Source organism: Etheostoma cragini, chromosome 14 (assembly GCF_013103735.1).
Source record: "Etheostoma cragini isolate CJK2018 chromosome 14, CSU_Ecrag_1.0, whole genome shotgun sequence".
Lineage (NCBI taxonomy): Eukaryota > Metazoa > Chordata > Actinopteri > Perciformes > Percidae > Etheostoma > Etheostoma cragini.
Window position 1 is genome coordinate 9,832,536 of NC_048420.1, and position 15,344 is coordinate 9,847,879.

The following is a 15,344-nucleotide window of genomic DNA, read 5'->3' on the forward strand; positions in this document are numbered from 1 at the left end:
TTGCGATACTGCACCAAAGAACCCAGATCAACTTGGGAGGAGGTCAAAGAAGTGCCACCAAAGACCATGACCTTGGTCTTTTTTTCATTAAAATTTAGAAAATGTAAAGACATCCAAGCCTTAATGTCCTGTAAACACTGTAGCAGTGGGTTAACAGTGTTGGAATCAGATTTTTTGAGGGGAACATAGATCTGGCTGTTGTCCACATAACAGTGAAAAGAAATGCCATGTTTCCTGAGAATAGAGCCAAGTGGGAGTAGAGAGAAAATACAAAGAGGGCCAAGCACTGAGCCCTGCGGGACCCCACATGAGGGAGGAGCAGTGGAGGACACCGAGTCATAAAGGCCGACACAGAAAGTCCGATGTGACAGGTAGGACCTGAACCACTCCAGTGCTTTGCCGCTGACGCCCACCCACTGCTCCAAACGTGCAATCAGGATTTCATGGTCCACTGTATCAAAAGCAGCAGTCATATCTATAAGTACAAGGAAAACACAGTGACCAGAGTCAGTAGATTAAAAAATAATAATTAAAAACTCTTAAAAGTGCTGATTCTGGGCTGTGTCCAACCGGATTGGAACATTTCAAGAATAGTTTGCTCATTTAAAAAGTCCATGAGCTGGGAATATACAATTTTCTCTACGATTTTAGAGAAGAAAGGTTATCTGGAGATAGGCCTAAAATTAGCCAAAATAGTAGGATCCAGCCCAGGTTTCTTTGATAAAGGCAGCACAACTGCATGTTTATGATTTACAGGAACTACTCCAGAAGACAGACTGCTGTTAATAATTGTGAGACAAGATGGCCCAACAGTGGTAAAAATCTCCTTAAAGAATTGGGGCGGGATCTAGCCCCACACACACACACACACACACACACACACACACACACACACACACACACACACACACACACACACACACACACACACACACACACACACACACACACACACACACACACACACACACACACACACACACACACACACACACACACACACACACACACACACACACACACACACACACACACACTTCCAGTTGGATGGTTAACAGGATTGGGATAACATGATAGGCTCTCTGAGTAAAAGTGAGAGCAAATGAAAATATGGAGAGATGAATGAAGGCGAGATAGAGAAGGAAAATTAAAATGTCAGTGAGCTGGAGGAAACACAAAGAGGGCGAAGAGGGAGCAGGGTGAGTGGAGAGATGAGAAACAGAAAGGGGACAGAAAGTGATCGCCGGTAGCTTAGCTGGTGTTAGGTAGCCTCTAAAAGCACCGGTGGCACCGAAGAGAAAGCTTTTAGAGACACGAGTAAGGTTTTGGTTTGTATGTGTCAGGGGAGCCAGTGACTTAACACACATCAAAAGAAAAATGAGGTGAATGTGCAGGAGGTGGGGTGAAAATAGCAGCTTAAAAGAGTCAGTGAGGACTTCTCCGTGAGTCATAGCAAATATGAATAGCTATCACTTGTAGTGATCCTGTGAAACAGCTATTATTAGGAAAGCACAGCTATAGCAGGTCAGATGCTGCAGGGATTCAACTTCCATTGTGGCTTTTCTAACAATCCATTGCTTCGCTTTGTCTCATTTTGTTTAAAAGTGTTTTGTGAGCTGTCTTTATGTGTAAGAATTCCCTTTTTGGGGTGAATTTTGCCTGGAAGGATCTGATCACCGTAAGCTTTCCAAAATATCTCTGCCAAAATTCCTAAAGAGTTTCCTGGCTGGGACTCAGAAACGGAGCTAGAAGTAGGGCATGCGTGAGTCACCCCAAAAAACACCCCAAGTACTAAAATGCCAATGTTAAAATGCTATCCATAGCTACCTCCCATCTGCCTCTCATTAGCCTGTCCAGCACAGCTATCTCAATGTGGGGGAGCACAATGGTCTCATTGCAGGGATTCAAGAAAACTACAAAGACTTTTTATGTACACTGTACGTCAGGCAAACTGATCAAAGCAGAGCTTCAGCTGAATATTATCCTGCAAGAGTTGCACATTTTAAGCACTGCTCATTGCTTATCAGTAATAACCAGAACTCAGGGCAAACGGAAGCTAAATACAGACAACTATAAAATGCTGGACAGAAATCCCAAAAGATGCTGAGGCTATCTCAAGCTAGTCACATATTATGATTTAAGTATACAGTTTCCAAAAACCTGTTTAGGAGGAGTTTCAGTAGTAGTGGAAGCTGCATAGCTTCGGTAAATGTGCTCCTCACCGTAAAACAAAGCTTACAAAAGGATTTTGTTTAAGGATTTAGCATAACAAAACAAAATTCATGCAGTGGTTTGCGAGAGTGAATCATGCTGTTTTCCTAGCCAGGCAAATTAAAACAGAAACACTTTTGTTATTTTACTGAAAGAGAAAATCATTCTCAGAGTTAGAAGCATGAAAAATGGGTCTCTTTACATTAATGGCAATGGTGAAAGTCCCTTCACATACCTTCGCTCCCAGGTTGGAGCTACGGTTACACTCAGCCAACTCAGAATTGATTTGTCTAATAATAGCGCACCCAGAAATGTGGCTGCTATTGGTCTGAGAACAAAGTTGGAATCAATTCAATAAGCAAACTAACAAGGCTTCTATTCTTGTGTCATATTTTTCCATCTCTGTTTCTTTTCTGTGTCTCTGGTTTATTTCAGCAGCACAGATTAAACATGCCGAATACAGTAAGATTTAAATGAAGAATATTTAAAAAGGAATTGTAAAGCGATGTTGAGAAAATAAAAAAGGATGGGTGTTGTGGGGGTTGAGAGAGCTAAATGGAGCAGAAAACAGTGAGGTGAACAAGTGTAAACGTGCACCAGCCAAACACGTGTGGAGTTGAAACCTTTCACTGTCATGCTCACCTAAAACACACACAAACACACATCCACGTCTGGTTTTCTTTAATCTAACTCTCCTGATGCACTGCGTCTCATCAGAGGCGCTTGTTTTGCGTCGGTCCGTGCAGACTGACAGTGTGCTAAGAGACGCTCTTCTGGTCCTCTTTTTACAGCCATGGATAAACCTGCTCAGGAGATAAGACTGTTCAGCAGAGGAGTGACTTACCCATTAAACCAGGAAAACTGTTTGCTTGCGCGTGTGTGTGTGTGCGCGCGTGTGTGCGTGCGTGTGTGCGCACATGCTTTCTCCTCACCAACACCAATAGCAGGTAAAAAATAGAACAGAAAGAACCAAAATGCCATCCTCAACACACGCCCGTTACAAAACCCAGAATAACAAGGCAATTCCACGGTGGGAGTTAGGGCTGTAACTGGAATGACATAAGGAAACGTGACTTACATTATGGAAGAAAACCATACACATACAGTACTTATTCGTGGAAATGCATGAGAGCAACCTGTATCGAAAGGATCTAAATATGGACCACACCTTAGACAACACCAGTGGTGTGAAAGTGTATTAAAAAGTGTTCTTCAATACAACATGAGGGAATATATCTAACCTAATCTTCTATGCCAGTGTTTCTGGGGTACGTTTTAGTACTGCAGGGGGTACGTGAGATTTTTATATGCGTAATTCCTAAAATAATTATACTACAATAACAAATTAATTTAGTGATGGATTCCAAACATTTGAAATGTTGGCTAGCATTTAAGTGTTTGCAGTTAGGGTTGTTGTTTAGCCTAAAAGGGTGCTGTGCTGGGTTGTACCTATTTATATAGGCTTTTTCTCTACTAAAAACGTGCTCTTCAGGGAGTTCTGGGCTGAAAAAAATATTTCAAAGGGGGTACATTATGGAAACCCATGTTCTACGCTAGCTGTATTTAATGTGTTCATGTTCATAGGGTTTGTTCTTAAGCCTAAATCTCTATTCTTTGATGCTGTAATCAACCTAACTTTGATAGCTTAATTCCAATAGCTATCTTTGGCAGATACGTGCAGAGACAAGTGAAGTATAAAAAAGGGCATATGCTATTTGAGATGCCAGATGCATTGTTCAAATTGGCTTATGGTAAAACTAAAGTTACACATTTCTGTTTGGAAAAACCATCCTTCCATCCATCCATCCATCCATCCATCCATCCATCCATCTTCATCCGCTTATCCGGTATAGGGTCGCGGGGGTAGCAGCTCCGGCAGGGGACCCCAGCAGGGCAGAGCAGGGGGCCCTCTGGTGTTTCTAGAGGGCCCAATTATATGGCATCGATTAATACTAAGAACCGTCAGAGATCTCAACTGCTGTCTGAAAATGTTGACAAGGCTGTCAGCATTTGTCCTTGTCAATATTTGTCCTTGTCCTACTTCGGACATCCAAAGTCAGTTTGTTTACAGATGTTTCCATTTCAGTTCAGCCATTTACTCTATTATTTATGCAAACCTTACAATTCACAATTTATTTACAATTTTTGCACCCTGAGACATGGAAGGATGGAAGGAGTTCATTGTAGATTTATGCCAGGATTACTTGAGTGAGCAATAGTTTGTTTTTCATTTTATCTTTGTTACAAATATTGTGAATGTAAGGTTGCACCCCTATTAAGGACTATACTGTAAAAGACTGGACTATTGGACAAAAAAGTTGTGAAAAGTTAAAAGCCCACTAAGAACCTCCAATGAAAAAGGCGTTAATATATAAAAAGAGATCACGGCTGCATTAAGAAATAGAAAAACAGTAATTTTCCTTTTCAAAGTTTAATTTTCCAAAAGACGCAACACTTTCAGTCTATTTGAAAAATAAAATGCAATTCTTGCTCAGACATGTCTAAAAAAATCACTTCCTTGGTTGCATAACAGCTTACCGGGACATGTTCTGTTGATAGTTGTAAATTGACTGGATCCAATTCACAAAATGAATTACGGCTAGAACATACGCTACAGGAACTCGGACAACATAACAACACCATAATCACATTAGCGCTATTCCTAATAGCGCTTTAATGGTGAGACGCTGACATATTAACCAACTGTCTCCGTTCACTTTGTCTTTTTTACATCTTTGGGTCTCTATAAGCTGCCTCATTGTTCACTCACTCACTCTTACTTTACTTCTCCATTCATTCTATTGACTCATCCACAATACATCTTATTATTTAGTCACAAGAGGACTGCTAATGAGCTTATCTAAAAAGTCATAACATGGGCACAATACATTTAGAGTAATGACACAAAAAAAAAACACAATAAAGGCGTTAAAGGGACTTTGTGGAGTGTCTCTTTTCCCCACACGGTTCGCTTTGCAACCACCATAATATACAACAGCATGTTACTCAATAATACCAATCAATTAATCAACAAGACATGTGGTTCGTTTATCTCGTTTTTTGCGGAAAGCTTTACATTTATTTTTTCCCATTTCTGCACCCAAACTCTAAATTACTTACTTCCATCCCACATCTCTTCTCTGGGGACCAATCAACCAATGGCTTATCGGCTATTAGGTAACCAACCGAGCGAAGCAGGGGGCAGGCACCTGGGCCGACTTTCCCCATCAGCAAATCAGTGCACGTATCACTCACAACATAGAGTGATGACAGCTGACCAGAATGGGCCATTCACAACCTCCAGGGAGGAACACGTAGAGGACCTTATTTGAACTCGACAGGCGAGGAGGAATGTCTGCCTCTCACTCTGTTCATCTGTCTGCGTGACCTTCGGTCTGTCTGTCTGTGTGGGTCACCCAACTATTTATATCCAGCCATTGTTTTGTCTCTAGCTGGTGTGAATTATGAGGTAGGGAAAACAGCAGATTAAGTTTGCTCATTTTAGCCTCTCTTTGCCATTGAGTAAATAGCTTTGTTTGTCTCCAAGAATAGATTTCCAGGCAAAGCCTTGTAAAGTTGTGAGGAAATGGCCAATTTCCACTAGAACACTGACATCATATTCATGTTGGGTGGATGTAATCTAAAAGTGTTCATGTAAAATACTTAGATTGTGATTTAATTTACACCTAAATCAAATTAAACCTTTTTTTATTAGCCTAACTGAGATGATTTTAAAATGGATGAACTAATCCCACTTTTCCTCCGCCAATACCATTACCTAAAGTCAGGCTCTGCCAATAACAAGTCCACATCCAATACCAGTGCTCTCTTTTTCCCAAATTTACTAAGGAAACCATGAAGATGATAGAACTACAACAAGATGTGGTATAGGTGGAAGACGAAGGAGCGGTGCGATGATACTGTGATTTTGTTTCAGACGCAATGTGTTCCTCTGGCAGCTGAGAACATCTAAATTTAGACACACACACCTCGTCTCCCCTTCCTCTTCGCTACATCGGCGGCCCCTCCTAGCCTCCTCATCCACACTTTCCCCTCCATTGTGCTCTCCTCATCAGCACGAACACAGAGACATGAAAGCCCCTGTGGTGAAAATATCGACAGCTCTCCCTGCGTCGGTGTCAGCTGTGCCTGCCTCTGTGTGTGTGTGTGTGTGTGTGTGTGTGTGTGTGTGTGTGTGTGTGTGTGTGTGTGTGTGTGTGTGTGTGTGTGTGTGTGTGTGTGTGTGTGTGTGTGTGTTGAAACTGAAGCAACAGCCACATCAGTGATGGGAGTCAAAAACAGTTAATGATACAAGTTAATGATACAGGATATAGGTGTGTATGTGTGTGAGGGCGTGTGAATGACCGAATGGGCCCTATTTTAACGATCTAAGCGCACGGCGTGAAGCTCCTGGTGCAGGTGCGTTTAGGGTGTGTACGAATCCACTATACCAGCGGAAAAAGGGTCCCCTGTACTTCATATCTTCATTAATCATAGGTGTGTTTTGGGTGTAACAGGCAATGAACCAATAAGAGTGTCATTATACGTTCCCCTTGAAACCCAAGCGTGTTTCTACCTTGGCGCACTGCTATGTATGATGGCGCATTTGCTAAGCAGGAAGGACAGATTTTCAGGAGAAGAACCTGACCTGGTCATATTATCACATTATTGGTATATTTTTCTTTTCTTTTTTTGCATATTTGTGTGCTGCTGCACGTCCCTGTGTGTAACAGGCATAGTGTGTGAGCGGTGTGCACGAGCCTAGGTGTATTTTACTATTGTGCTCTTAAAATAATAACAATGCTGCGCTATTGACTTTAGACCAGGTTTTTTTGTCGGTCAATGGCTCGATCGCTTTCTGATGCCACAAGATAGCAATACGCCAAGAATGCACCTGAACACACCTCCCTGTAAGACCAGCATGCCCATGGGTGCTAAGATGGGCACAGGTGCGTTTGCTATTTAAACGACGTCGACGCTGGACAGGAAATTGACAACTGTGTCCTTCTTAAACAAGCAAAGACATTTGCGTCAGGCTTCGTGTGCACATTGCCAATTAGACATATGGAACATCTGTTAAGTAAACTTGCATGTATTTCTTTTAATTTAATGCTTTCATCCAAATTCCTCTGCTTTCCTCCTTAATGGTATCTTTTTCTCTTGCTTATCTTTCAACGTTCACATGATAAATCCACAGCTGTCATTGCTGAGAGTGATAGAGAAAGCAAACCTGCCTGGTCTTGTCATATTTACTTTAATGGTCCAATGTAGAAGTAAACCGAAAGACTCAAAGACTTTGTGTGAGACGTTCAGAGCATTAAAGAGAGGATAGAGCTCCTTTGACTGACAGGACAGATACCATTTCTTACACCTTCCAGTCCCACTAGTAAATTATGTCCTTAGCATTAAGTCGCAACAACTGTCAAGTATTGAAAGTTAGTACTGAACTTAGTGTTGTGTTTCATATTGTACTTTGTCATTTCTAAACTATATGTATTTCTAATGTATTTATTATCTAGCCCTCCTTCCCTTTCGCTATGCCACTTGTCAGCCCACCATTGTAAATAAGAACCTGTTCTTAATGACTTCCTTGTAAAAATAAAGGTGAAATTAAAATATTTTTTTTTGCTTTGCGGTAAAAAAAAAAACTTTGCTTTGTTAGATACTCATTGACATTTCTGTAGTTGGGTGTGGGATGGACAACATGCCTGTTATTGACGGAAGAAGGAAAGAAGTTTTCAATTGCATTTAAGTAAGTTGTGTCCCTTGCCCCTCCTGGCCCTGCCTTTCAGCAATTACCGAGCAGAGTCGGTGTGTGACATGTTTTTCCTACTTCCCACCAGAAGGGACTGGGTTTGTGTCCTCTGCTATGGCGCAAAGCTAGAAACACTTTTGTTGCAGCTGCACAGTATCTGTAATTAAACCCCATAGGACCGGTGCTACGACAGAGCGCCGCTATCATTGCCATACAGCCACCATACGTACAAGCTGCTACTGCCATTTCACAGTTCAACACAAAACAGTGTTGCAGGCTTTTACAAAAAGGCTCATTATATTGTTAATACCACAAAAGGTAAAGCCAGTGAGAGCTTGTTGAATTAGATATTACAGGTAATTTAACTGAGGCAGTGCATCAGTACCCACTGGAGGAGATTATGTTAATGTGATTGTGTATACACTGAAACAATCCCCTGTCCAGTGTTTGCATCCATTTCAATTAAACTGCAGCAGGGAAGCATTTCATATTTTTAAAAGCATAAACGGTATTTGAAAAGTTAAAGCCGTGTAGGAAGGGTTCTACGTTTTATTAGGGTTAGGGTTAGTAAAAATATTTAAGAGCTGGTAACAAAAAAAGTCTGACTTTCCAAGACAAAAGTCAAGACAAGAAAATAATTTAGAAAAATTGTTTTTTTTTGTCAAGCAACCACATTGGTTCATTGCGGTGTATAATTATGCCTGCAGTGGTGATCCATCGTACTGCTGATCCCATCTGAATTGCCCGTACTGTAAATGTAACCAGTGACATCCTTATCTGTCCATTGCGCTGTGGCGCTGGAAAAAGGGGGAGTTATGGTATGGTAACTCTATTACGTAACCAGCAGCACCACCAGATCAGGTTTCCCCCGCCAAGTGCGTCAGCAGTGTGCTAAACGCACTTTCCGTAATTTCGTAGCCAGGCTTCCTTGTCGCACTTGTGGCAAACTTGGGCATGAGGTTGGATCAGAAAGAAGGCATTATTATAGGTGGGTGGGTGCATTAGAGGCTGTGGCTATCATGGCTTGTCACATTCACTACTTCCACAACCCTTCAATCACAGAGAAGCTCTCCCCTTCATGACGCACTGACAGTCTGGGAATCCTGAACACTTGGACGGAATTTATTGTCAAAAGAAATCTCTACTTGAACTTTAGTGTTCAACCTCTACAACACCAAACAATCTCTAGCAATACACAAGCACACATAGGCAACCTGTAGGCTAAAAATTAAAAAACACTGGGTGAAACCCTGTAGGAACGGACAGTCCTGAGAGAGATATAAATGAAGCGAGAAGTATTAAGTGATTACCAATTTTTACATTGAGCGGTTTTCAGTGAACTGCAGAAGAAACGGTGTAGATTAAGGCGTACAGTCCGACGCTGGCTGCACAAAACGGAACCAGCGGATCTGCTTTGCGTATTTGGCGTGATGATGCTGCCTTCAGCTGGCTGTAAAGAGACTTATCAAAAGGAAAGAAAAGGCCTTCCAGTAGTAATGGCACCAGAGAACATTTACATGTTGAAAAGAACCCTTCCTAGCGCCTGCAAGATATTATTGCAAAAACTAGCCCAAATAGCCCAAACTCAGGTGGAGCACAATTCACAGCAATGTCTCTTTAATGCTCGGATGCTTACAATAATGTGTTGATTCTGGGCCAAAATCACAAATATTTCCTTATTGCAAAATTTGATTGCAAAGCATAACTTGATTAGGCCATCTACTGCAGTGTGGTTCCCCGGAAAAACAAACATTATTTTTCCACTTTCTTTCCCAATTTACGACTTTAATCTTGGAATATTACCCCCTTCCCCCAGCTTTGTAATTATGAATTATTTTCCTACACAATGGCCCTAATAAGACGTCGTAGATTGACAATTATATGTCTAACATATTCAAAATACTACCTTCAAAAAAAAGAAACATATCTAGTGATAGAAAGTATTTAATGGGGGTTCAAAAGTCATTTTAAGGAAATATAGGAGTTTTTCTCAAAGAAATGAGACATCTGCACTGACAGTGAAGCTTAATCTAAAGAGTTTACATCCGACGGAATCATTTCAAACTGTAAACTAACCTTGTTGGTTAAGCTGTTGTGTGCTCCTACTCCACTGGGACAACCCCACAATGGCCACCATCTTGGCGCCCAGACTGGAGCGCCGCTTCTTGTTGCCAGCCAACGATGTGGAGTCCGGGCCCCTGCTGCCGGGACTCTTCTCCAGGTTGTACATGGCTCCGGAGATGCTGGAGGAGCGCACCACATTGTGTGCTGCTGTGCTCAGACCGCTAAGGCCGCTCAGCCCGCCCGGGCTGGGCACCTCCACAGAACTACTAAGCATCATGGTCCTGCTGGACTGGGGGGCCGATAGGCTGGGGAGGAGGGCCTTAGAGTTGGAGCGGGGCTGAGAATGAAAATATAAGAGGAACAAAACAGATGTTAAGTTGAGGGTGGAAGTAGAGAGGAGAGGTTGATGGTGGAACAGCTCAAATAAAGGACACCTTAATGTGCACTGTCTCTGGTGATGAAATACAAAAAAGTAGCTTGTCTTACAAATGCCATAGCTCCCTAAGGCTGAAGGACACAGAGTGGAAATTTTGAGTCTGGTTTTCAATTAAATTCCCTACTAATTGCAGAGGCAGCAGAAATGACTTCCTACCCCACCAAAGACAAATAAAAAGTGAAAAGCTCCGACAAGTCTTGTGGATCTCCAACAGTTTTGCAAAATGAGAAAACAAAGAACTCAAAGGTCAGCAGATGAGGACAGTGCAGATGGCAGCAGACTGTTCAAGTGAGTTAAGAAATATCTCCAGTCAAACACGCACACAAATGTCAGAGCTGGCCTGCTGTTGAGGGGTGACCCTGTCAGCTGGTATTTGTCTTGTGTGTTTTCTTGGAATCTTATTCTGTGTCTGACCTTAAACAGTGACACATGATAAACTCTGGAGCTCAAGTCATCACTGGTTGGCTGGATCCTAGGAGGATCCTAGTGTGTGTGCGCAAACCTTGGCTATACTTTGATAAACTTTGTATGATGCACACACAGAGGTGCAACTCTTACAACAGGCCTTTTTTCACAGCAGATAAGTGTGCCAGTAAGACATGACATTACAGCGTGACAGCATGCACAATAACAGGAGCCTGAAACTGAAGCCGCCGTCATTCATTTTGTTATTTGCAACTTTGCTTCTCCTAATGTGACATGTCAAAATGTCTTCTGTGAAAAAAATGACTATTATCCTTCTGCATCTCCATGACAGAATATCTCTCCTCTCTTTGACTCTTTTCCTTTTCTCTCTCCCAACTTTAGAGAGATTATTCTGAGGCTAAACCGACAGCCCAAGGCCACATTAAATATGTAGATGCACTGTGGCCAACATCCTGCTTTCACTCTCCCTTTATTAATATTTCTCGTTCTTTTCTACTCTTTTCCCATATAACTTCTCTTTCCGCCTGCTTTATCAATACAATCCCTGCTATAATTCTTTTGCCTTCTTCTCCTGTTTTTTTTTTTTTTTTTTTTTTTATTGGGAGGGGGTTACACAGAAAGTACAGCAATGCAGTCTTTTGCTGTCTCAGAACCTTCTCTGGTGGTTTACATGCTTTAACACACGTTACACGCATGATCATTTAACTAATTAGACTTAAGAGTATACAGCCATGCTAGTAGCTCTGTCAGGCTGTACTTGGGTATAGCAGTGCTTTAAGCTAAATGCTAAGATCTTCATGCTAACATTTGGACATTGACACTAAATACGCTGATGTTTAAAAGGTATAATGTTTACCACGTTAACCATCTTAGCGCGTAAGCATGCTAACATTTTAGCTGATACAACTGAGGCTTTATCCAATTCTTTAGTTTAGCAGATTTTTGGTCATAAACTAAATAAATTAAAACTAAAATTATGACTCGATGTGGCGCCATAAGGAAAGTGACAGGATAAAGTTTTTTTTCAATTTTGCAATTGCAATCAATAGTTTTTAGACTTTTCACTCAAAATTGTAAATGTAAACCTCATTGTTACTTGTGAGGCTCACGAATGTCTGAACATTACATGGTAATCTAATAGTTGCCATAGATACCAACCGACCAACCAACCAACTGATAAAGCCATCCCTAGAGACGTCTTTCTTACGTGACAAAAATACATCTGTTTTGAATAATACGCCACTTATCACAGGAAAGCACAAATTATTTATGCAACTTAAAACACTCACTTCTATGACTGGAAGTTATAAATTAAACATATACAGTAGAGGGAATTTACCATTAATGCATCTTTCAATTTTGAAGATGTAAATGCCCTGTGCTTCAGATGTCTCTGTAAATCATCATCCTTGCCCTGCTTTGTCACACCACCACCGCCATGTTGCTTACAGCTCCAAAAATGCTGCTGACCGGCACTTGTTGGGATTCATTTGGCATTACCACAATTACCAATGTGGGTGCTTTTGAGGAACGATAAGCTGATGTAGCGAAGGGCAAATTACGGCAATGTGTAATGAAACTCATAATAATAACCAAGTGGAAGACTGCATGCTGTGTGCAGAGGTACTGCAGTGGCATTTATTATGAGTGGAAAGGGTACTGAGGGGAAGGAAAGACGGGAGGTAGGGGTTTGAAATCTAAAATTCAGGTGAGTCTATATGCCCTTATTTCCTTCTCTTTTCTTTTCTGCCTTCCCTCTCTTCCATTCCAGCCCATGCGCACATCTCTCTGGCTCTCTGGGGGGCCTCTGTACTTTGAACACACAGCGAGCGGAGCGGGATAAAATGAGGATAGGGGAGGGAAAGAGAAGGCTGCAAGAGAAGCGAGACAAACAGAATAATTGAGCTTTCAAAGAGCCATGAGGACAGAGGAGAACAGGAGAGGGAAGAAAAAGGACAGGGAGAGAGACTTGAAGAGCAGAGAATGCTTCATAAATGAATGGACATAGAGAAAAACCCTACAGGAAGCTGGAGGAACGGGAGAAGAGTAGGACACTGGTAGTGACAATAAAAAAGACATGTATCCATTCCTCTCTTAAAAGGGTAATTTTAGTATTTTTTAATCTGGATGCATTTGTGTCTAATTAATTCATGTTAACTGGTCTAGTATTGAGGCAGAATGCTGTAACCAGCAGCAACTAAATGTAAATGGGTAAATTAAGAGTTTATTTCAACCAAACCTGAGTGGTGATGGTTCAATCAGAAAGAAAGGATAGACAGACCAAGACAGCTCGTGATAGTTTGATTTGATTTCTGTTGACTTTGAATGAATCACGTTCTTGAATAGTAAAATTACCGTTTATTTAAATGGAGTCTGGTGTGATAGTAATTTTGTATTAAATAAAAAAAGGATCTTTTTCCAAAAAAGGTTGACCTCTGTAAAAGTACCTTTAGTGGACGTAAAGTGAAGGTGCGCAACTTCCCATTAACGTTTCATTCCAGCTTCTTTCACCGCAACAGTCTTGCTTAACAATGGACCCGTTTCAGAGATTATTGTTCCTATCAGTCACCAAGGGCGCTTTCACACCTGCCTCGTTAAGTTCGTTTGAATTGCACTAGAGTAGTTTTTTCCCTTGGTGCGGTTAGTTTGGGCAAGTGAGAACGCAGCAATCGCACTGGGACGCTCACCAAAAGTGGACCAACCCAGCGTACCGAAACCTGCTTGAAGAGGTGGAAAAATACAAAAATGTCGAGTTTGGTTTTCAATTAAATTCCCTACTAATTGCTGAGGCAGCAGAAATGTCTTCCTACCCCACAAAAGACAAATAAAAAGTGAAAAGCTCTGACAAGTCTTGTTGATCTCCAACAGTTTTGCAAAATGAGAAAACAAAGAACATACAAAAAACAAAAAAACTCAAAGGTCAGCAGATGAGGACAGTGCAGATGGCGGCACACTGTTCAAGTGAGTGAAGAAATATCTCCAGTCAAACACGCACACAAATGTACCTTTAGTGGACGTAAACTGAAGGTGCGTCTCCGTATGCCTTCAAACCAACTGTGGCACGGTTCGTTTATGGTGAGAACGGGATCGGACCACGAACCGCAACAACTACTGTACATGTATGTGTACTCCACAAGTCTGAGCTAACCTGTAGTCAGGTGTTCTTTGCGATCTGTAATGTAGCAGCTTCAATATTTATCTCACAAGCAAACGTAGGCTTTAGACAACAAAACATCGGAAAATAAGGTCAAGGTTGAAAAACACTGAAGTTACCCTTTAATGATGAGAACCTCAGTCTGCGTGCGTGCGTGCATGCCTAGCTCGCTGAAGACATATTTCAAAGTAAATATAGTTGAACTTAAGTGCACTGTATCAGACCTTTCTCCACAGCGCTGCAAAGGAAGTTCTAGCAAGTCCACACAACATTCCGAGATAGGGGAAAAACTTGCTCTGGTTCATTGGCATTTCTTTAAAGCAATCACAATTATCTTGGGCGGCGCTAAGTGCCGGACGCAGGTACGGTGCTTCCACGTGTACCCTTGTCAATATTAAAAGGACAATAAAGACACATCTCCATGTGGTGTTAACTCTGTTGGTGTGCTACATCGGAACGCCGGTTGAGTTCCCCCACACTTGCATTTAGGAGTCGTTCAATCTTTAAAAGATGCCACCACGTACCTGTCCCCACACTGTTTTGCCGGGCATAAAAGTACAACCCAGACCCCATCTATCTTCATCTCTGTGCCAGACAGCTCCCCTGCAATATGTCTCGGTACTCTCTTACGTTTCAACTCAGAGCTGATTTATTTCTCCTCCCGTCAGCAAACCGCCCCCCTCCACCCAGCCTGGTGGCAACAACCCTTCCTCAGCACCTCGACACCACCTGTCACCTCCCAACACCAACCCCTGCTGTGTCAAATCTGGCCTCTGAATTTGTATGAGCGTTACACCATGTCTACACAAGTGAAGTAGCGTGAGCAGTGTGTCAGCTGAACAGCAGCCTAAATTCTCCATGCACACATTCAAAGACACACTTGGTTACTCTGTTTTGTGGCCATTTAACTATCCATTTTCAACAAACCTGTTCCTGACCTTTAGAGGTAGGCAGGCAGATTACTTTACCCTTGTATAGGTTAGCTGTTTCCCGGGTTCTAGTCTTTGTGCTAAGCTAAGCTAACTAGCTGTAGCTTCAACAGACAGACAAATAAGAAAATGGTGTTGACGATCCTCTCATGTAGCTCTCACTAAGAAAATGCATAGGAACATTTCCAATAATGTCTTACTATTTCTTTAGCAATTAACAAATCAGAACCCAGAAAACGGCAGTAGATGTTGTATAAAAGGAAAAACTACTGAATGTTTGGAGTCTTCCCTGATTTAATATTACACTAACTGTAAAGCAAAAGACTGTTGGCAAGCCACAGTGCAGAAGACCACAAAGTGTGAACATAA

At 41.8% G+C, this 15,344-nt stretch overlaps 1 protein-coding gene across 3 annotated transcripts in view; it reads right to left on the reverse strand.

Moving 5' to 3' along the window:
• Positions 1-15,344, reverse strand: part of rims3 (regulating synaptic membrane exocytosis 3) — a 51,903-nt gene that overhangs the window by 29,288 nt on the left and 7,271 nt on the right. For all 3 annotated transcript variants that reach the window (XR_004659211.1, XR_004659210.1, XM_034891220.1), the window contains exon 2: positions 10,043-10,367. Coding sequence is in view for 1 of the 3 variants with exons in the window: in XM_034891220.1 (XP_034747111.1) it covers positions 10,043-10,307 (265 nt within the window). In the remaining 2 variants the exon portion in view is untranslated. The remainder of the gene's footprint in view (positions 1-10,042; positions 10,368-15,344) is intronic.